This window comes from Adiantum capillus-veneris, chromosome 8 (assembly GCF_014529385.1).
Source record: "Adiantum capillus-veneris isolate H3 chromosome 8, ASM1452938v2, whole genome shotgun sequence".
NCBI lineage: Eukaryota > Viridiplantae > Streptophyta > Polypodiopsida > Polypodiales > Pteridaceae > Adiantum > Adiantum capillus-veneris.
Window position 1 is genome coordinate 32,327,573 of NC_140938.1, and position 22,559 is coordinate 32,350,131.

The 22,559-nt window shown below is 44.0% G+C and overlaps 2 protein-coding genes across 2 annotated transcripts; one reads left to right on the forward strand and one right to left on the reverse strand.

Moving 5' to 3' along the window:
• Nucleotides 1-14,292: 14,292 nt before the first annotated feature.
• Nucleotides 14,293-15,898, forward strand: LOC147451918 (large ribosomal subunit protein eL21x/eL21w-like). Its single transcript, XM_086517797.1, has 2 exons — nt 14,293-14,584; nt 15,530-15,898. Exons 1-2 carry the CDS (start codon nt 14,348-14,350, stop codon nt 15,785-15,787), a joined length of 495 nt encoding a protein of 164 aa, XP_086373923.1. The 5' UTR covers nt 14,293-14,347; the 3' UTR covers nt 15,788-15,898.
• Nucleotides 15,899-18,725: 2,827 nt separating this feature from the next.
• On the reverse strand, nt 18,726-21,194 carry LOC147451919 (pentatricopeptide repeat-containing protein At2g13600-like). Its single transcript, XM_086517798.1, has one exon. It carries the CDS (start codon nt 21,032-21,034, stop codon nt 19,295-19,297), a length of 1,740 nt encoding a protein of 579 aa, XP_086373924.1. The 5' UTR covers nt 21,035-21,194; the 3' UTR covers nt 18,726-19,294.
• Nucleotides 21,195-22,559: the final 1,365 nt, after the last annotated feature.

Here is a 22,559-nt window from a genome sequence, read left to right on the forward strand (position 1 = left end):
CCTGTTACCGTATTGACATAGAAAGATTTCTATAAAATCATGCCTAGTTGCACCTTTCCCGCAGAGAAGTTGGAAAGAGAGAGAAAGAGAAAATGCTGGTCTGAAGAAAACCCCTTATTTGAATGTGTTGTATGCCCCTTGCATATGATCCTGTGCAGACCATGTCTGTGTCTTAGCTTATCTTATAAGTCTGAGGCTTAGCTTATCCTAGAAGCGTACAACTGTGTACTTGTACCACGCCCTCGTAGAGAGAGGTATTATAAGTCACATCTTGACCCACTTACCTTGTATGCGATCGTGACTATATGAGGGTGCAAATGTATGGCACGTTTCCTGTGAATAATCATAAAAACAAAATGTTTGAAAACATCAAGAAAATAAAACATTAAGCCATTGGCTGCAATGATAGTCTCAACCATGTGAGCCTCTGTTGTAGTGCCTTGCACAATTACACTAGCATGGAGACATCACAGTGCAACGTTGCATAAAATGTGAGATTATATCCATGTAGTGCTAAAGATGTGTGCCATTATCGTCGATCGATAATACCGTTGCACATAAGAGAAGCCTTGCTTAGCATGAAATCTGGGAAAGCACTTTGCTTTGTATAGCTGCTTCGTATGGAGGCTGCCAAGCACGTTGCTTTGCAGAGCAGAGAGATCTGTTGCAAAGTGAAAAGTAAAAAATGGGCGAAACAAACATAACTCAAAAGTTACTAACCTTGTCGCCTACTTATGGCCAGGTTACTGGTAGTGTGCTCGAATCTGCTCAAGTGAGTGAGCGTATGTAGCATATACACCCTCGTCGGATTGTAAAAACCTTGTACATGCATGGCTTGATTACGATTGTCCTTGACCATATAGATTTGTTTCGATTGACGCAACCTTTGTAAAACGTTGCCTAGGAACCATGTCCTAGCAAAAAGGCAAATCCAAAATGCAACGTAGAGAAACCCCTAGCGGCTTCGCAAGGTGAGGAGTGAGTCGTACCCACCACTGGCCGTATTGTCATAAAAGTTGAATGAAGTTCAATGAAGAAAAGATCCTTGTAGAATCGTAGGTAATGGTCGACCTTGTCGAGGTACCTGTGTAGCCTTCATCAAGGGTAGCAATAGACCGTGCCAATCTCCATGAGTTTCTCAAGCACGACCATGCCCTGACCTTTAATTGGCCCATGTCCTTCACGGCAGAAGCCGTGCTTTGCATCAAGATCGATTCACAAAAGCAAGCCTTGCTTGACGGTTGTCTTCACACCACTCTTTGGTGTTTGTTAATGCTTAAACAATAACAAAAGAAAAATTTGCTATGGCAGCACACACATCTTTTGCATACCATGATCGTTGATCATATTCTTAAAAACAAATGCGTCAACAAACTCGAAAGTTACTCTTGCGTACCTTTTTAATTACTTGCATTGACTTGCCTCGCCAAGCAGTGGCTTGTGTGTCTGATTTGCCATATTTGACAAGCAAGCAACAAACACCCTTTGAGCTGTGCTCCACTGCTGACAAGCTTTCATGTTTACCTCAAGTTCAATAAAGACTTTCTTCTCCACCACCATGCTCTACATGGATTGTGCATAAGTCTCGTACTTGTCATCGACCGTATGGTAAAATATTTACTAAAATGATTTGCTTGCTTCAAGTATTGCCCTCCTTGAGAGCTCGATTACACATGGCGGTGCTTTTGAACAGGAGTACATACCTCTGCCTTCAAAAAAATTGACCTTGAGTGTGGGTCCTTGATTCCAAGACCTTGTTGTTTGCAAACTCCGAGTTGTGACCCTATTGCCCTCATGCCTTGCATGCTTACCTAGTTTATCTCCGAAGCCATGGCTGGTGTCCGCAACCTCGAGTTTCTTGCTGCGAGCGACTGGTGTCAGGTGGGCACAAGTCCTTAAATTATTTAGGTTGGCCAAGGTACCCTAATTGGGTGCCTTGGTTTGATAAGATGTTCCCAACAGGGTTGCGCAGGTTTTGCCGTCGATGGGAGGACGGGGATGATGCAATCAAGGAGGCCGAATCGGGCGTCGCCATAGAAGCGAGAATTAAGCCTGACGGTAGCGTGAGCTCAACAAGCCTAAGAACCCTGATTTTCTTGCATATCGAATGTCAACCCCCTCCCGCCCCAAGGGCGCCTGCACACGGCCGCAATCCAGCCCCTTGCCAAGAGTCTATGCACACACGGTGTGACCCCTTGCTTAGCCGCCTTGCACACCACGACTTGCACTGACATGCAAGACCATGCATGTCCTACTGCTGAAAACGAGGGAGAGAGAAGACTCCGAAGCGAGAGAGAGGCCATGCCTCATATTGTATTCCAGAGAGAGAGACCTAACGAGAGAGAGTCCTTTCCGCTCCTCCATAACTCTCCCCTCCCCTGCTGCTCTGATACCAATGAAAGAGCATAGGGAGATAGACATGCCAATAACCTCCCAACCATACCTATATATAGGCCCTTCGCCCTGTAGCTCTTAGATATATATAGCCCCTATACCACATGTGTATCCATCTACCCTTGGCTAGGGCCGTGCCCTCCTATAGTCCTACCCTTGGCATGACATGCCAATAACCTCCCAACCATACCTATATATAGGCCCCTGGCATGACAGCTTCATTAAAGTCCTCCAAAGGTTAGTGTTAAAAGTCCTTAGACCTTTAGGGTAAGATAGGCATGTGCTTGAGGTGCTTGTTGTGCTTGAGTTGACTAAGGTGCTTGTCGTGCTTGATGACTAAGGTACTTGAGGTGCTTATCATGCTTAATGGCTAAAGTGCTTGAGGTGCTTGTCATGCTTGGAGGCCAAGGTGCTTGTGGTGTGTTGTCATAATAATCAATATCTAATTCTCCTAAATGATTTTCTCATATTAAACTGATCATTTAATGTGGGGAAGTGCCAGGGGAGAAAAGGCTAGAATATTGGTTAAGCTAGCAGATCGGCCACTGTAGGGATCCAAAGGAGGGAAAATAGGGATCCAAAAGGGGGGCCATCTGCAAAAGAGCCATGTGCAACAATGGGCTACAAAGACCCTAAGGTTCAGCCCATTAAGACTTCCAAAATGCTAAGGTTCCAAAATTCAAAGGTTATGTCCAAAGGTCAACCCTAGGGGAATTGGATGCTTTGTGTGTGTAAAAAAAAGTCTTTGCATATCCCTACATGGGAGGGGGTGAGCCTTTCTTCTAGGGGATGAGAGAGAAAGCCACACACACACACACACACACAAGCTCCCTTTACACAAAGGGAATGAGGGACACATGTCAGCTCCCTAGGCCAGATGCCCACAAGGTGTACCCAATTCCTATTGGATGGCCTTAGAGGTGGACCAATGAGAATTAGGCTAGAGTAAATCTAGTTTAATTAATTTAAAAACACTTAATAAAAAGAACCAATGAAAATTAAGTCTCCTGGATGATTATTGGACAGCCCGTGAAGGGGTCCAATAGGAATTGAGCAGCCCAATGGGCTACTTAATTCCTATTGGTCAGAATGGGGAAAGGTCCAATGGGGATTTAACTCATTTAGATCAATTAAGTTTAATTGATTAAGCTCTCACAAAAGGGGAAAGGGGGACACATGTCAGAAGGCTATCACTTATGTTGCTTAATAGCCATTGGCTTGACTTGGGGAGGTCCAATGGGGAGCCTGCAAGAGTAAATAGCAAGAGGGCTCGCCCAAGAGAGAGAGGGGGCTGATTTTTGCAAGGCATTATCACACACACACTCACACAATCTCATGTGTGAAGTAAAGAAGACTCTCTCTCCTTCTCAAGCTTTAATGGAAAGCTTCCCACCTACTCCAAGCTTGTGAGAAGGGAGGCCTACACCAACAACTCTTGGCTTTGTGATGCAAATCCAACCAAGAGCCAAGCTTCAATGCATGCTCATCTCCTCTACCATGCTAATTACTAAGCTAAGCTATGCTAATATGAGTGATTATGTGAGGATATGTACATCTTTCTCGTAAGATACTCCTTCTTCCTCTCAATCTACTCTCATACCCTGCTAGCTCTCACCATCTTCGAAGGTGTGTGAGGTCTTGGGTCTGAGAACGGGGATGTTGGGATCGGAGAGCACACACACAGAGAGCCAACACGAAGAAGGAGATAGACACAGTGTGTGGCGGGGCGGTACTCACACTACAATGTGTAGTTATGAGTATAGTTATTATGAATGAGTAAATGAATGGTTGTACATGGGCGGCTGAACAACGGGCAGCCGGGCACACGGGCCTTTAACCCAACAATCTCCCACTTAAAGGCAGTGTGCCTTTAAAGTGGCCAAAGTACAGCAAAAGAAGTCAAGCCATACCCATCAGCGATCTACAGTGTGCAAACCGCTGTGAGGCTAACGACTTCGTGAGTAGATCAGCAGGGTTATCGTCAGTGTGTACCTTGACAAGCTCTATGCGCTTGTCCTCTAGCACCTCTCGTATGAAGTGATACCTCACCTCAATGTGCTTTGTCTTCGCATGGAAGACAGGATTCCGTGCCAACGCTATGGCACTCTGGCTATCACAATGTAGAATCGGAGCATCACAAGCCATACCAAGATCTCCCACTAGTCGTGAGAGCCATACAGCCTCCTTGGCAGCCTCAGTGGCAGCCATATATTCAGCCTCTGTAGTGCTCAAAGCAACGCATGGCTGTAAACGTGATGCCCACGAAACCGGTCCACCTGCAACTGTGAACACATAGCCGCTAGTAGACTTCCTCGAGTCCACTGACCCTGCATAGTCTGAATCTGTATATCCGCAAACAGACATATCCTTCTCACCATAACATAGGGACAACTCTGAAGTCCCTCTCAAGTATCTGAGAATACCTCTCACTGCATCCCAATGACGCTTGCCCGGGTTAGACATGTACCTGCTAACCACACCAACTGCATGAGCAAGATCTGGACGCGTAGCCACCATGGCATACATCAAGGAACCAACAGCTGACGCATAGGGAATCTGAGACATCTCTGTAGTCTCCAAATTTGTCTGAGGGCAGTCATCATGGTTGAGTTTTACATATGGAGGCAACGGGGTACTAATGGCCTTCCCCCCTTCCATATGAAAACGCTCAAGCACCCTGTCAATGTACTCTTTCTGACTAAGAAAGAGCATCTTGCGAGAACGATCACGAGTGATCCGCATACCCAAAATATGACTGGCATCCCCAAGATCCTTCATGGAAAAGGTCTCATGTAGCCTATGTTTCAAGGCATCCACATCAGAAATACACTTCCCTGCGATCAGCATGTCATCCACATACAAAACCAAAACAATAACACTACCATCTACAGCCTTGCGAGTATAGAGGCATGGGTCCTCATAACTGCGTACATAACCCAATGAACTCATGAATGCATCAAACTTACGATACCATTCACGAGATGATTGCTTCAGCCCATACAAGGTCTTAAGAAGCCGGCATACCATCTTCTTTGAGCCATGAATAACAAACCCACTTGGTTGCTCCATGTACAAATCCTCGTGCAAGTCCGGATGTAAGAAAGCTGTCTTTACATCCATTTGCTTCAACTCCATGTCTTCTGTAGCTACTAAGGCAAACAACATACGCAAAGTAGACATCTTCACCACTGGGGAGAAGATCTCGTCAAAATCAATGCCCTTCTGTTGCTTGAATCCTTTAGCCACAAGCCTTGCTTTGTACCTAGGCTTTGCATCCATTGAACACAATTTTATCTTGTAAACCCACTTGCATGGTATTGCCTTCTTACCCTTTGGCAAAGGAGTAAGCTCCCACGTTTCATTTTGGATCAACGAATCCATCTCTGACTGCATAGCCTGCTCCCACTTGAGCTTGTCAACACTAGACATGGCCTCATCATAACATGATGGCTCCCCGCAATCAGTCAACAATACATAATCCATAGAAGGCACAAAACGCTGAGGCTGTCTTGCACGCCGCTCTGAACGCCTCAAAGACTGTGCAGGAGGTGCATCTGGCTGTCCCACATCTACATGATCTCCCAACAAGGGCTGATCTCCCACTTGAGGGTCAATGGGCTGCCCACGAGCAGCCATGGGACCATCATACCGATGACCATCCTCCTCAAATATCACACGCCGAACCTCAACCGTTCGTGGTGATGCTCTATACATAGAGTCCTCATGAAAAACAACATCATGGCTGCGCACAATCTTCTTGTCAATAGGATCCCACAATCGATAACCCATCTCACCAGAGCTACCATAACCCAAGAAGATACATCTCTTGCTCTTTGGATCCAATTTGCTGCGTTTTGCCTTAGGTACATGTACATAAGCTTCACAGCCAAAAACACGAAGGTGACCATACGAAGGTGGCAAACCTGTCCATACCTCTTCAGGCACTTTGAAGCCCAAAGGAACACTAGGTGAACGATTTATCAAATGCACAGAAGTGGCAACAGCTTTAGCCCAAAATCCATTTGACAAACCAGCCATAGAAAGCATACTACGGACTTTTTCCTGTATAGTCCTGTTCATGCGCTCTACCACACCATTTTGAGGAGGTGTATAGGGAGCACTAAGCTCGCGCCGTATACCCTTCTCAACACATAATGTTGTGAAAGCATGAGACATAAATTCACCCCCATTGTCCGTACGTAAGCACTTCAACTTACAACCTGATTGGTTCTCAACAAGAGCCAACCATTGCTTAAATATATCAAACACCATATCCTTCTTACGAATGGGGTATGCCCATACCTTCCTGCTAGCATCATCAATGAACGTAACAAAGTACATAGCACCTCCAAGAGAAGCATTGGGCATCGGACCACATACATCACTATGCACCAAAGCTAGCTTTTCCAAAGATCTGTGTGGAACACTTTTCTTATGAGAAGACCGAGCATGTCGACCATAAAGGCAATGCTCACAAAACTCAAAACCACCAAAATCTGAAACGGGAATGTAATCCACACGTGCCAACAACTTCAAACCTTTTAGTGACATATGCCCCAAATGCTGATGCCATAAAGAAGCAGGAGGTTGCTCAGTGATCCCCACAATGTGATCAGCCACACTAGCTACACAAAGGGAATACAACGTATTCCTCTTAGCACCTTTAACCAAAACAAGGCTGCCCTTAGTGATCTTCCAACCTCCATCACCAAAAGATACATTGAAACCAAGTGAATCCAACTGACCCACACTAATCAAGCTTTTTGCAAGAGCCGGCACATGACGCACACGCTGCAAGACAAACGTAGTAGAGTTTGGCATAGCCAAATGAATATCCCCAATGCCATGAATCTGCATAGAACGCCCATCGGCAATCCTGACAGTACCTGTGCTCGAAGCATCGTAGTCATGAAACCACGACCTATGAGGCGTAACGTGAAAAGAAGCACCACTGTCAATGACCCAATCCATAGGCATACTACGCTCATGAGTGAGAAGAAAAGCGTCATCAAAATAGGATGCAAGCAACACATCACCAAGCTCTTCACTAGTAGCACTAGTCGGAGCACATACATGGTCATCTTGAGAGCTACACTCTCCCTGTGTTGCATTTAACTCCTCAATCTTGACATTGGATTTAGGCTTGTCCTTAGCATCATGGTCTTTCTTCTTACCATCTCCATTTTCCCTTTTCCACTTGTAACAATCCTTTTTGAAATGGCCTTTTCTACCACAATGAAAACATTCCACATCCTTTTTACTTGTGCCTGCACGGGACTTGCTTCTAGATTTACCCCTGTTGGACTTATACTTGTCCATAGTCCTGCCTCTGACAACCATTGCACTAGAAGACTTACTACCTGCATTATTCTTTCGATTAATCTCTTCCGTGAGAAGACTAGACTCCACATTAGTACTTGTCAACTCATTCGCAGGAACCGAGTTACTTATGGCTGTCCTAAATGTGTCCCATGACTCAGGCAACGTGACAAGTAGAAACATAGCTTTTACATTTTCCTCAAACGTAATTTCCTGCGTAGCAAGTTGGCTGAAAATTGTATTGAACTCATTCAAATGCGCATTCATGGAAGCACCTTCCTCCATTCGCAAATCAATAAGCTTTTTAATCCAATACACCATAGAAGCAGCCGAATGCTTATCATACATATCGCAAATCCGCTGCCATAGCTCATAAGCTCCACCCTGTGCATCTTTCACATTGTAATAAACAGACTTTGAAAGGGAAAGCCTAATGGTAGACCTGCACATCTCATCCAACTCCTCCCAATCATCCCTCTCCATGTTCTCTGGCTTAACTCCCTGCAACTTTAGAGGTCGAATCTGTTTCTTCTGCACCAAGACCTCCCAAATCTGATCTTTCCAATATGAGAAGTTAGCACCATCCAACTTCTCAATATTGAAAACTGTGTCCTCTTTAGTGCCCATTACAATAAGAATGCAACAATGAGAAACCTGTAACCAACCAACAAACTGCCACAACAAAGTAGTGTTGCAAATCTGACAACACCTGCTGCTCAATCAAAGAGCAAACGCATAGAGTATAAATCAGCCCATAATATGGTCAAAAAACGTACGTAGAAATCCACAAACAAATGCATAAACCCGTGACACCTGTAACTCAACCGGCCTAGGCAAATTGTGCCACAAAATGCATCAACAATGAACTGTCATAGAGGCATAAACATACTCCATGTCTGAATAACCACAATAGAGACATAAGCTGACCAAGCTTACACAAATCCGTGAGCATAAATGGATCCAAGTGAGCATATAACCAATGCACAAGCTCAACGAAGTCCAATCTCTACTGTCAACCAAGTACCTATCCGTACTCAAACCGCAACACTGCAAGCAAGAGCAAACCCGCTCTATGTATAAGTGAACCAAATCTCCACAATATCATGCATAAAGAGTGTCTGTCAAACTGCCATATCCACATCCATCAACATACATAGATGATGTAAACCTGTAGCTCAAGAACACGCATAAACAGACTGCCGAGAAGAGTAGAAGCTCCCACTCAAACCACAACCATATACATGGCTGTCCCACAGTCAAAATACATGTTTTGTAACCACAGAAGAGACCTGTATCCAAAGCTCCCTGTAACCTGTAACCTATAACCGTACCTGTACCTGTACCTGTACCTGTAGTCGAAGAAGACAATGTCGCCAAAACACTCCCACTCTTTCTGTGTGTATGAGGCCACTCCAAGAAGAGGCTACACACTCTCAAATGAGCTGTGGGCTCACGTAAGTGGAAGACACTACAACAATGGCACCTGTAATGGCTATGGAAGCTCTGGCAGCAGAAAACTACCAAAGAGAGCTGAAAAACGCAGCTCCTAGTCTGTAGCTCGGATGGGATTTCTGATGGCACGAATGGCTCCGAAAGGGGGGTTAAACCCCAGGACGTCTGCTGAAAATACTCGCGGAGTGTTGAACCTTCCAATGCCAAGCTCAGAAAAACCTTCTGCTCTTTAGAAATGCGCGCGTGCGCGAAAACCGAAAAACGGCAATGAAACAGCAGCAAGTTTCAACACACTCAACAATGATGATGAAGCTCTCAATGCTCTCACTACCAAGCTCTGATACCACTTGTTGGGATCGGAGAGCACACACACAGAGAGCCAACACGAAGAAGGAGATAGACACAGTGTGTGGCGGGGCGGTACTCACACTACAATGTGTAGTTATGAGTATAGTTATTATGAATGAGTAAATGAATGGCTGTACATGGGCGGCTGAACAACGGGCAGCCGGGCACACGGGCCTTTAACCCAACAGGGGATAATTAAAGTTGTGTTTGCTAAGTGTTTTGCTTAGTGCATGAAGCCTTCATCTTCATTGCACTAGCTAGTCTTGAAGGAACACAAAGAATTGTATTGTACAATGTCTCTCTTGATGGGAGAAACCATAATACAAAGCCTTTTGGAGGGGGGACCGGCTCCATGCAAATCTCGTCCTCAACTGTTGTCAATAGATTAATTTCTCTCTCTTTTGAAAGTATTGTTGATGCTATCTAACTAGGTGTTATGCTTTTTGTTGCTCTCTCCACCCTAGCACTCTTGTAATTCTCATTAGGAATCTATTCTAATGAAATGCCCACTATGTTCATGCTAATTTCCGCTACACACAAGTTTTTAGGCCATTAAATGTTACATGTGCAAGTCAACCATGATCCCTACAAAGGAAGGGGCAAGCCCTAAAGGTAGGGGCATGAGAGAGAACACACACACACACACACACACACACACACACACACACACACACACACACACACACACACACACACACACACACACAAGGCAAGCCCTTTCCACAAGAGGCATATACGACACATGTCAAGCTCCTAGCAAGGTTGCCCTCATATTGTGCCTAAAGCCTATTGGATGAACTTTAGAGAGGTCCAATGAAAATTTAGATTAATCAAATAATTATCCAAGCATTATTCAAGCCCTCTCTCTCAAAGGGGAAAGAAGGACACTTTGTCCAAATGCTACCCCTATTGCTTGAAATGACCATGGCCTGTGATTGGCCAAGCTTGGCAAGGGCCAATAGGTGTCATAAAATCTAATATCTAACCAACCCAAATGATTTTCTCATATTAAACCGATCATTTAATGTGGAAGAATAAACGGGAACGAGGGTTAAGATATAGACATGTGCTTATAAACATGGGCAATGGTAAAGGGGACCAAATGAGAGATGGTCTATCAAAGAGCAAGGCTAACCAATGGAGCATAAGACCTTAGGGTTAGCTTCATTGAAGACCTCCAATAATGAGTGTAAAAGTCCTTTGACCTTAGGTAAGCTAAGGTTGAGTTTGAGGCGGGAACCCGGCCCAAGCTTAAGGTGCTTGTCATGCTTGATGACTAAGATGCTTGAGATGCTTGAGGTGCTTGTCATGCTTGAGATGCTAGGATTGTACTTGAGGTGAGAACCCACCAGTCCAAGCTCGAAGTGCTTAAGGGCCGAGCTTGTGGTGGGAACTGGGCCTAAGCTTGAGGGGCTTGAGGTGTCAAAAAGTCAAGATCCAATCCCTACAAAGAGGGGGCGAGCCCTACATGAGGGGGGATGAGAGAGAACACACACACACTCACACAAGGCATGCCTAGCACAAAGAAAGCAAAAGGGACACTTGTCAAGTTCCTCCTCATGTTGCCCTCATGGTGTGCCTGAAGCCTATTGGTTGGCCACCCAAGGGGTCCAATGATAATTTAGGAAATTTAATTCATTTTCTTTGAATTTATCAAGTCCTCTCTCTCGAAGGGGAAAGAGGGACACTTGTCCCAAGGCTACCCTTGTTGCTTGTAATGCCTCCTACTTGTGATTGGCTAGGCTTGGAGGGGTCCAATGAGCTTCAAGCATAAGCTACAAGGGGGGGTCGACCAAAGCAAGCTAGGGGTTGCTTAGGGGGTATACTCTCCCACGCACACTCACACACACAATCTCATTGTGCATTGTGCAAAGTGCAAGAGCTCCCTCTCCTTCTCCAAGCAAGTAGAGGTTGAGAGCCTACACCAACACTCTTGGCTATGGAGTGCAAATCCAACTAAGAGCCATGCTTCAATGCTTAAGCTTGCCATCTTCTCCATCTTCATTACTATGCTATTATGTATGCTAGCAAGAAGAGTTATGATAAGTGAGGAACTAATTCTTTCTCCTATGAAATGTTTATTCTTCCTCTTCCCTACCCTCATTCCCTGCTAGCGCTCTCCACCTTCGAAGGTGTTTGAGGTCTTGGGACTGAGGCTTGGGATAGTTAAAGCTTTCCACAAAGTTTATGTTATGCTTGTGATGCATGAAACTTTCCATCTTCATTGCATCACCTAGGTCACAAGGAACACAAAGATTGTATTGTAACAAGTCTCTCTTGATGGGAGAAATCATAATACAAATGCCTATTGGAGGGGGGACCGGCTCCACATAAATCCGGTCCTCAACTGTTGTCATGTTCTCTAAATTTTCTCTCTTGCAAAAGTATTGTTCATGCCAAGTTAACTAATTGCTATGTCTATGTTGCTATCTCCAATTATGATCACCCGCTATGCTCACAAAGTAATTTCTCATAAGTACTCTCATTAATTTCCGCTACTCACAAGTTAATAGGCCAATTCCATTACAATAAGGATCAAGCATGAGTAGAGAGAGAGAGAGAGGGATCGACCTAGGCAAGGAGAGGGACTCATTTTTGTGCATACTCCCACACTCACACACTCTCGCATAGTGTTGAGCAAGAGCTTAATATCCTTCTCCAAGCTTGAAAAGTTGAGAGCCTACACCAACACCTCTTGGCTCTGGAATGCAAATCCAACAGAGCTATGCTTCAAAGCAATGCTTGCCATCTTCTTCATCTCCATTACTATGCTATGCTATGCTATGCTCTAAGAGTAATGATAAGGGAGAAAAATACTACTTTCTCGTATGCTACTTCTTCTTTCTCTTCCCTTCCCTCACTCCGTGCTAGCTATCTCTCCACCTTTGAAGGTGTTTGAGGTCTTGGGATTGAGGGCATGGACAAGCTAATGTTTTTGCAAGGTAGTTACAGGCATAATCTTGGTGCATGAAGCTTATGATCTTCATTGCACCAACAAGGTTTCAAGGAACATTAAGCATGTATTGTACCAAGTCTCTCTTCATGGGAGAATTTATAATACAAAAGCCTTTTGGAGGGGGACCGTTGGAGGGGGACCGGCTCCAAGTAAATCCGGTCCTCAGATGTTGTCAATTTCTCTAATTCTCTCTCTCTTTTACAAGTATTGTTCATGCCAAGCTAACTAGGTAATATGGTTATTTTGCTATCACCAATCAAGTACTCTTCGTATGCTCATGATGAATTCTCTTAAAGAAATGTCCACTACACTCATCCTAATTCCGCTATTTTCAATGTTATTAGTCCAATTTCGTTACAAACAAAGCTATACAACAGGAAATAAAAACGGAAAATGATGTTCCTATATATCAATGTTTTAAATATGGACGCTTAATGTTTCTTTCACAATTAGCTTGAAAGGGGCATAGACCAACGTTTGGGAGATGTAGAACCACTAAAATGCATGAGAACTATGTATGCACTTCCTACGGACATAAAAGGCAAGGCCATGGTGCCTTTCTCACCTTGATTGCATTCCATAGGATTTAACTCCCCCTTGGATGCAATGGAAAACTTAAATCACATAGAAAATCACCTTGTTAGTAGCCGGCTACCTTTTGCCAAAATTAGAGAGCTTACATACGATGGCCAATTTGGATTGTGAGGTAGCATTGTTAACATTTTGGAGAGCTTGTAAAAAGCACAACATATACTACGACAATTTATTCATGATGAAGCCTCGATATTAGTGGGTATTACCAGTACAACCGTTGCTACCTTTCCAAAGTTGTTCGCCCATTTCTTGCAATGAAAGCCAGTAGTTAGTTATTGCAAACACCTTTGTATAAGAACAAAAAAATTACTCTGAATAAAGAATGGCCGAGTCATTTCCAAGTCTGCAGTACACTCTACCTAATGATTTTGTCAAGGACAATCAGTCACATATGTCATGTTGCATGGAATTGAGTCATCACGCAGCAAGTAGTAGATCATAACGACAAAGTTTTCTTTGTAGCTCCTTAAGAGGGAAACAATCCCTTGAGTATTTTCAAAGATGAATATTGTGAAGAGCATAGAATTCCTACTATTTACTTCACTGAGGCTCGTAAATACCACACACTTGCTAAGCATAGGTATCAACATGTAGCTCAATTGGAACTTATGCACAGTGATAGAATATTTTCCCTAAATATAGAGAATCTTTTCTTCAAGATAGTGAAGGTCATGACAAAAGAATTCCTAGGGTCCATTTGGATCTATACGCGCAAAGGCAAGCTGAACCATAATAAACTAGTGGCTGCACAAGTTGTCGGAGATACTAGCATTAAGAAAATCTTATCCTCTTGAATTGGATATCGTGACTTTGAGGCATTGCGAACGTATCCTGACCATAAAAAGAAATTAAAAAAAAAGCCTTCACTATAATTAGACAACTAGCCCCCCCCCCCCAAAAAAAAAAACATTCTTCGTTACGTTTTTTGTGGCTGAGAAACGTTGCTAATGCAATAGATAGATCACAACACCACAATCTACCATTCCACTTTGGACCACATTTGGACTATAAATTCCTTAACTAACATTGGAACGGGGACTAACTTCATAGTTTGGTCTGACCATTTCACAATTTACTTGTTGCTTCCACTACCCTAAACCTGCGTGCAACTGTTGTCACTCGCACTTTTCGGCGTACTATTCCAGTCTTCATTAGCAAGATGTCAAATGTGCAAGGGACATAGATTTTAGTGTGAAAGGGAGATTTCAGTCTAGGGTATGTTTGCAAGGGCCCAATTAGTTGTCGATCTTTTGCGTTCTGAAGCAGCAGCAGTAGCGAGCGAGGATGCCTGCAGGGCATGGGCAGCGGTCTCGCACGCGTGATTTGTTCTCTCGTCCCTTCAGGCACAAGGGTTACATCCCGCTCTCCACCTACCTGCGCACCTACAGGGTCGGTGACTATGTGGACATCAAGGTGAACGGTGCTGTGCACAAGGGCATGCCCCATAAGTTCTACCATGGCCGCACTGGGGTCGTTTGGAACGTTACTAAGCGAGCCATTGGCGTCGAGATGAACAAACAGGTGCTTCTATAGCTTGTGCTTGTCTGTGTGTGTGCGTATTTGAATTAGATGGTAGGAAGCCTGACTGCGTTTCTGTGCTTCCTCCATGCCCTTTGATGAGTTTCATCAAGAAGATTTTGAATGTCTGTGGGAACATGTGCTGTTTTCTTGATTTTGGGAGCACCGAGAAGCCCGAATGTCCGGCCGAAGTATTTGGTTTCTTCTGCTTTCATTGCTTCTGTTTGTGCTGTCTTCATTGAATAGAAAACCTGCACATGTGTACAAGCTGCTGCATACTCTTGATATGGGCAATCCTAATGGGCAATTCGGGTAGAGAACACTGAGAGCGTGTATAGAGAGAGATCCAAATTAGCATGTCGAGGTTTGTGCTCTAGAGCAAGAGGGGGCCATTGCCATGGGACAAATAGACTTCCAAAATCATGGGTTTTGTGTCCTTAGCACTGGGTGCTTCGGACAATGGAGCAGCATTTCAAGTAGATGGAATGAATAAAAAGCATGCAGTGGAATGAGAGTGTGCACTAATTATCATGAAGAAAGGGTCAATGTACTGTTGTGCGATCGGCATTTTCTTGTGGTATATGCGAAGATGTCCGTGTCTTCACAATTGTCTGGATGGTGGCACTTTTAAATCGATTTCAAAGAGTCTGGGCAAAAGATTACACGATGCTTGTGCTTTTGTGAGTGCACAAACCCTTCCATTTGCAAAATTATTTCGGTTGATTTGTATGCCATTTGATGCAAGGAATTTGTGGCAAGTTTACTGTATTGTGGCACGTAATTGTAATGATAGTTAGAACTCTGGAGTCCCTTACTGGGTTTAGCTGTACACATCCTTGAAGACCTGCACACTAAGTTTTAAAGCTTTTTTCTATCTATCCTTTTGTTTAATAAGCAAGTAGTAGAATTGATCGATAAAGTGATTCAATCTATTTTTCCTTTTGACAGGTGAACACTAGGATTGTGAGGAAGAGGATTCATGTCCGCATTGAACATGTGCAGCCATCACGATGTAGAGAAGATTTCATTGAGAGGGTCAAGAAGAATGATTTGCTCAAAGCTGAAGCAAAAGCCAAGGGTGAAAAATTATCCACCAAGAGGCAGCCGGAAGGTCCTAAGCCAGGTTTCATTGTGGAGGGAGCCACTCTAGAGACCGTGACCCCCATCCCGTATGATGTCGTCAATGATTTGAAAGGAGGTTATTAGATTTTTCTCCTGGATCTACTGGTCCACTACAATTTTGTTGCCAAAGGAACTTGACCTAATTGTCTTTTGTTTTTCATTATGAGTATGTCAGACCAGTCTTTTAGAACAAAACCATTGTGAATTGTGTGTGAGAGAGAGATGGAGGAGGAAGAGGGCTTAAGTTGGAGGTTGCTTTGACTGTGTACTTCTTTTTCCTCTATTTGGAGGTTGGATTTCTCCCATGCTTTTTTGTTCTTTTAACTCGTGTGGTTTGAAACATATGAGCTCTATGCTTAAGAGTGTGTGAAAGTCTGTCTGCTATGTCAGTTATACAATTCTGGCCTGTGCCATTGAGCTGAGGGTACCTTCACTTTGCTTAAGTTTTGAGGGATGAACTGGTCTTCTGGGCTCAGTGTGGGTATTGGCTGCTTTTATGGACAGCCACCTAAGCAAGTTGTTTGAAGCCTTCACTTTTTTTTTTTTTTTGTGTAAAGAACCTCTTTTGTTGTCAATTTTTGTGAACTGTTACAAAAATGTTTGCAAAGAATCGAGGATAGCGTACCCTCTGAAAACGTTCTTAATTAAGTAGGTTAGACCAGATATCTATGATGTATGCAAGTCAGTTAAATTTCTTAATGCCTGAAAGTGCTGGTGAACCCTTGATTATTGGTTGAGGTCAGCTAGAGCCATGGAAGCTATCAACTATAGACTATTACAGAGAGACTCTTCTTATAACTAGGGCATTGTTCTGAAGATGCTCCCCTTGATTGATATATAAATATTGCCAGTTGGCTAATCTCCCACTTTATGTTTGAGAGAAATCAAGGGCTTGTTATTTTCCAATAACAAATAGATCTGTAGGCACGTGCTTATTTGTATGGCGATCTCGTCAGTCTGGAAATGTATGTCTTCAGAGCCTATTATGTGAAGCTGATCCGTCTGTTCAGTAATCAATGGATGGGAAGCATGTGAAAAGGTATGCCGAAGGGCTAGTGTTATCATAACTCGGGCTGTTTGGTGACTTTAATCAACCCTACTATGTGAGGGAGTGTTTTTCGGAGCAGATGCCTGCGGGATGAAGAAGTTAATTGAACATCACAGTTTACTGTGGTTAAGTACGTTCGGTAAGTTTTAATTTCAGTGGATGACTACATTTTGACATGGTTTACTTACCTTGCATGTTAGAAAATCTTTGAGCGCTTTGCAGGCTGCTTGAATCCTCTGTCTTGTTCTTTGTATAAAGTCAACTAAATTTTTGCCATGTGCTTTGTTGGCCATTGTTGAGATCTTCATTCTGAAGAGTTTTGACAGTTTCTCCTTTTCATTTCTGGTGATCAGTACACTTGGAATGCAGTCTCACTCTTATCTTCTAATGTAACCTTGTACAAAAGCTACGTTAATGTCTGATATCCATATGACTTGAAGCTTGACCTAACATTCTAACCGTAGTTACATGGAACTATCACTACTGCATAAGTGGAAGTCTTGAACTGAGCTGTGGCATCTCCTCTCTTCTTAGTGTACTGGTGAGTGAAAGAGCTTGTTAAGTCTAAGTGCTTGACCTGGGTTGGTTGATTATGGCCATGTATGCTAAGTGTGTGAAGGCTTATGAAGTTCTTGATGAGCTCCCAATAGGAAATATCTGTCGAAACGTGCTAATAACTGGATTAGGAATATCTAGGGTGTGCGCGTGATGAGGGACGTCACCAACTGACAACTAATATTTTTGTTTTAAAAAACTTGTGGCACATCAGAGCAGCTAGGATGGTAGAAGTGATGAGGGCAACCAGCGCAAACGAATGCAGGCTGTGGATATCCTTCCTAGTTATTTTGATCTTGCTCAGCTTGTTAGATTTGTGGTCTTCTAGGTTTGGTGGAAAAGATTTGAAGCCTGATGTAGAGTGTTTGACCTGCAAGGTTGGCCTTTTTGGACATGCTCGGTACCTTGCAAAAGCTTTTGAAGGTTATCGAAGGGACTTTATCTACTAACACTGCCATTTGGCATTGCCTCTTAGTGCTTGTTTGAAATGGGTTGCATTCAACATGGGGGCTTTCTTTTGAATAGGCAGTGGAGCACTTGGCATCCAAGGTCACATACATTGAAGCGATGAGAGTAAAGAACAAAGCATGGAAAGCTACCAGAGAGTTTAGTGAATTGCAAGAAACGATTTTCTGCATGAGTTTGTCCAAAGAACAATGAGATTGACATCTAGAAAGATCATGCTGCACAAAAATTGTCAAAGAAAGGGTACTTACCAAGTTTGAAATTGGGGTCATGAGACTTGTTCAGTGCTTCAAAAGGATGGTTGCTTTGTTGTTAGTTTGAGACGTTGGCACATGCAGGTGGGCAAATGTCCAAACCGAGGAAGCAGGCACACCATGCAGCTCCACGAATTTTCAAAGCCACATCCCAATGCCATGTTTGAGAAGCTCCGTCTTTGCAGGTGCTTATTCAGAGGATAAAAGGGTACTGCAAACAAATTGCTCATGTTCTCCTTCACCTCCACCTCCACCTCCAACCTGATTTTCAATGTTGCATCCTCCTATCCGCAAACAACTTTCACCCACCTCCTTTGCAACTTGGCCCTGGGTCCCAAACCTTCTTCTCACGAGTCTGCAGAAGCTTAAACGCAATAAAACTCTCCATCCTATTGCAGTCTTGTAAAAGAAAAACACCCAACACTGGAGAGGAGCATAAGTTCCTTTCAGCACGAGAGGGAAAAAGGCAACAGGGAAAGGCATGTTCCTGAATGAGGAGGGTGGTGCCAACTCCATGCCCTACATATGTAGGGTCTTTTCTTTTTAATGGGCACAAGCATCCTTGTGCAAGGTATGCATCTACCTGTATTTTAAAGAGTGTATATCATGCAAAATCTTTTCCTTATGCATCATCTCAAAATTCCAGTGGTGTGACGACACCACCGCAGTCCTAGAGGTTTGGGAGCAAAGCCAAACAATGTAAACAAATGGCTTATCTGAAAGATCGATATTGATACTGAAATTTAGGGGAGCTCCTATCAAAGGCGAAGTTTGGGCTTTAATCCACATGCAAGGGCTCCCTTACTCCACATATGCTCTCCTCCGGTCTTGAATATCTGTAGAATTAATGATTTGGCCAACTGATCGAAACATTTCACAAAGTCAAGTCATGGGATTCACATTTTGCACTAACTGACGAGGTTTTTCAGACCAGATGGATAAATTTTCATCCACTGGATACATACATACTTGAAACCAGACAGCCCCCTTACTCTCTTACGGAGTTACGTAAGATCTAGGTCCATCCAAAGTGTATTTGTAGGTCAAATTTCACACAAAGCAGCTCAGAAGAAGCTCTGAAGGCAAATGTAAAAAATCACATTGAAAAGCCTCCTATAGGGCTTGATCCCACCAAAACTTCCCTACCATGCAGCTCTTTTGAGGGAAAGACACCATTGAATCTCACAAAGAAAATAATGATTTCTTGGGCTTTGAATTCCTTTAGTGAATATTTGGGTCCAGAAACATGAACCACTATAAGCTGCTGCCTCAGATTGTTTGTTGCCAAGACTTGCGTCCCTTTAACCTGTCCATGATCTTTGCAGCAACCTCAGCTTTACCAACAGCAGCATATATATTTGCTAGTGTTACATGATGAACAGGATTGTTTGGGTCCAACTTAAACACATGCTTTGCAATGCGATTGCCTCTTTGCAGATCCCCTTCAGTTCTGCAAGCGCCCAGAAGTGTTGTCCATGAAATGGAAGTTGGATCAATGCACATGCTGTTGAGTAACTGCTCTGCCTCATCAAGCTGTCCAGCCCGGACCAGTAAATCAATGATACAATTGTAATGGTCAACCGTCGGAGTGATGCCATGATCCCTTTCCATGGAAACAAAACATTCCAATCCTTGGTTTCTAAGACCCGCATGGCTACACGCTGAAAGCATGTTGATAAAGGTAATATCATTTGGGGAGACTCCTTCTCGGCACATCTGATAAAAAAGAGCAAGTGCACTCTTTACCTGCCCATTCTGTGCATAAACCCCCAATACCGCATTCCAAGAAATGGTATCCCTTTCCGGCATGTCAATAAATGCCTTGTGAGCATCAAGAAGGCTACTACATTTGCCATACATGTTGATCAATGCGTTGCCCAAGTTAATATCAAGCTTGAGTCCATAGAAGACAATTAACGTATGCTTGCTTCTGCCTTCATCAATAGCTACATGTGTGGCGCACACAGAGAGGATGTTGATGAATGTGACTCTATTCGGCTCTGGCATCGCTTCGAATGTTGTCAGTGCACCTTCAAGATTGTCGCACTTCCCATACAAATTTATGAGCGCTGTACTGAGGACAACATCACGATCTAGGCCATTAGCTACAACACAAGCATGTAAAAACTTTCCTGGAAGCAAAGCGGCAAGGTTAACGTAGGCATCAGTAACACTTCCCAAGGTAAATTCGTCTGGCAAAGAAGCCTCTTGTAGCATTTGATGATAGAGGTAAAGAGCTTCGTGTTGCTGCTCGTGCTGTGCATATACTGCAATCATGGTGTTCCACGTGACCAAATCCCTCTCTTGCAGTTTAAAAAACATATCCTTTGCATCGTCCATGCTGCCACATTTACCATACATATTGAGGAGAGCTGTCCCAACTACGACATCACACTCGAGTCCACACTTCTTAATAAGGTTGTGAATGTTCTTCCCTTCATATAACGCTACGCGACGGCTGGAGCACGCATTGATGATGCTGGCAAATACAAATTTGTTAGGCTTAAACCCATCCTTCTGCATCTGATAAAACATGTCGAGGGCTTGCTGATGATGGCCATAATAAGCACAAGCAGAGATGATGGCATTCCATGTGAACATATTCTTTTGCTGCATGCTGGAAAAGATGCAGAGGGCGTCATCAATGGCATCACACTGCCCATACATTTGAACAAGGAGGTTGCCCAAGAGTCTGTTCTTGTCCAAGCAATGGTCCACGATGCATGCGTGCACAGACATGCCTTCAGAAAGACGTTTTGTCTTAGCAAAGTGTATGAGAGAGGAGATACAGCTGTCGAACTGGAGGTAGGCATGATGTTTTGAGGATGAGGACTCCGGTGAGGATGGTGAGGGGAGGAATTCTCGAAAGGAGAAGCAGGGTAAGCCATCTTCAAGGCTGCCATCATCGAAATGGAGGAGCTCCTGCTGCTGCTGCTTTTGCTGATGCGGATGCGTCCACTGGCGCGCAAAAAAATGCTCTTCGTTCCAAACACTCTTCTTCAATACCATGCCCTGTTCTGCACCATCGCCGGGGTCGAAGGGCACGCGATCGACTGCAGGAGTTTGCCAGAGGAAATGGGTTAAAAGGGCGTAGCCTGTAGGAAAACTTGGTCGTGCCGGGGACCCGTCCACCCTTTCGATTTCCCACACAATGCAGCAAACCACATCCAGCCCGCCGACGGTGGACTGGCTAAAGCAAGGCGTGATGAACTCATGGCCGTCCGATTTCAAGGTCAAGCCTTTGGTTTTAACTGAACCACTTTTTTTACACATAAAATTTTCTTTGGGCGACTTGCGTCTTGCACGCTGCACCGCTCGCGACGTCGCCTCTATCCTTTTTTTTTGTTCGGAGTGTACAAAAAGCTATCAAAACTTCGGGTCCTCGAGTTAAAAAAGCCAATGAGGCACATGTTAAACATCTCACAGAGGAGACGTCGCCTCTATCCTAGATAGCGTCTGCATTCAGTTCTCGAATGTGCCGTTTCATGTTGAAAACAATGCAGAGGAGTGGCGGCAATTCATCGCCTCTCTTAGATGGCACAATATTGGGTGTTTTAAATATACAAAAACATATGATGCTATTGTGGTGTGTAGGGAGCTTGGCCAGACAAGCCCTAGTTCTTAGCATGCATCTCTCTTGGCACGTAGCCGACAAGCGCACGACTGGGGAGGAGATGCCGCAACCCATTCTTGCTAGGGTAGAGGGGGCAGTAAGGGTACACCTAAGGAAATCCAAGGCGCTCCATCTTTGTGCTGCTCCATTTCGGGCACAAAAGGGTGCAATGCATAGCCCACCATGAGGCTTACCTGCAGCAAAATGATCGGCACCATCGCCACTCAAACATCAAAGTTTGGCGCGTATCTCTCGTTTATGTGTATCAAAAAAGCAGGCGAATAGAAGCACAACCCCGGACGGGTAATGAGTCAGAGCAGCCACCAAGGCTCGAACTGGCAAACGAACGACTACGATCTTACCTCACTCGTGCTAACCAACAAGTCTTTGGCCTGCTCGTGTGCTACAACTGGTCCTTAAACGTAAAAAGTATTGGGGGTGGGATCGTCCTATGATTGTGAAGGAGTACGAGCGGAAGTGTGACGCGAGAGAGAGTGCGAGAAGAAGAGCACGACGATATGGTGAACTCGCTCTCCTGTAATGTGTAGAGCATAGTGAGTTCTTATTAGGTTTTTACAAAAGAATATGTGTACATACCTGGCCGCCCGCCCACTTACCTGGGCGACCACAGTGGGCTTTATACCCCAACAACCTCCCACTTAAAGTCCAATGTGGTACTTTAAGTGTGAGAGAAGCTAATATACAAGAGATGTACTACCCTACACCTAACTGCTTGCGAAAATGCGCAAAGCTCTCTGAGGGAAGTCCCTTTGTAAGTAGATCAGCAGGATTTTCTGTGGTGTGAACTTTGACAAGCTGAAGTTTCTTATCCTCGAGCATTTCCCTGATGAAATGATACTTCACATCCACATGCTTTGTCTTTGAGTGATAAACTGGATTGTGAGCCAATTGTGTAGCACT

What these genes read in the sequence shown, in the direction of transcription:
- LOC147451918 (XM_086517797.1), top strand. Translation starts at nt 14,348, where the DNA reads ATGCCTGCAGGGCATGGGCAGCGGTCTCGCACGCGTGATTTGTTCTCT. An exon ending in GCGTCGAGATGAACAAACAG is followed by an intron (nt 14,585 to 15,529) that starts GTGCTTCTATAG and finishes TCCTTTTGACAG; the next exon opens with GTGAACACTAGGATTGTGAG.
- LOC147451919 (XM_086517798.1), bottom strand. Translation starts at nt 21,034, where the DNA reads ATGGTATTGAAGAAGAGTGTTTGGAACGAAGAGCATTTTTTTGCGCGC.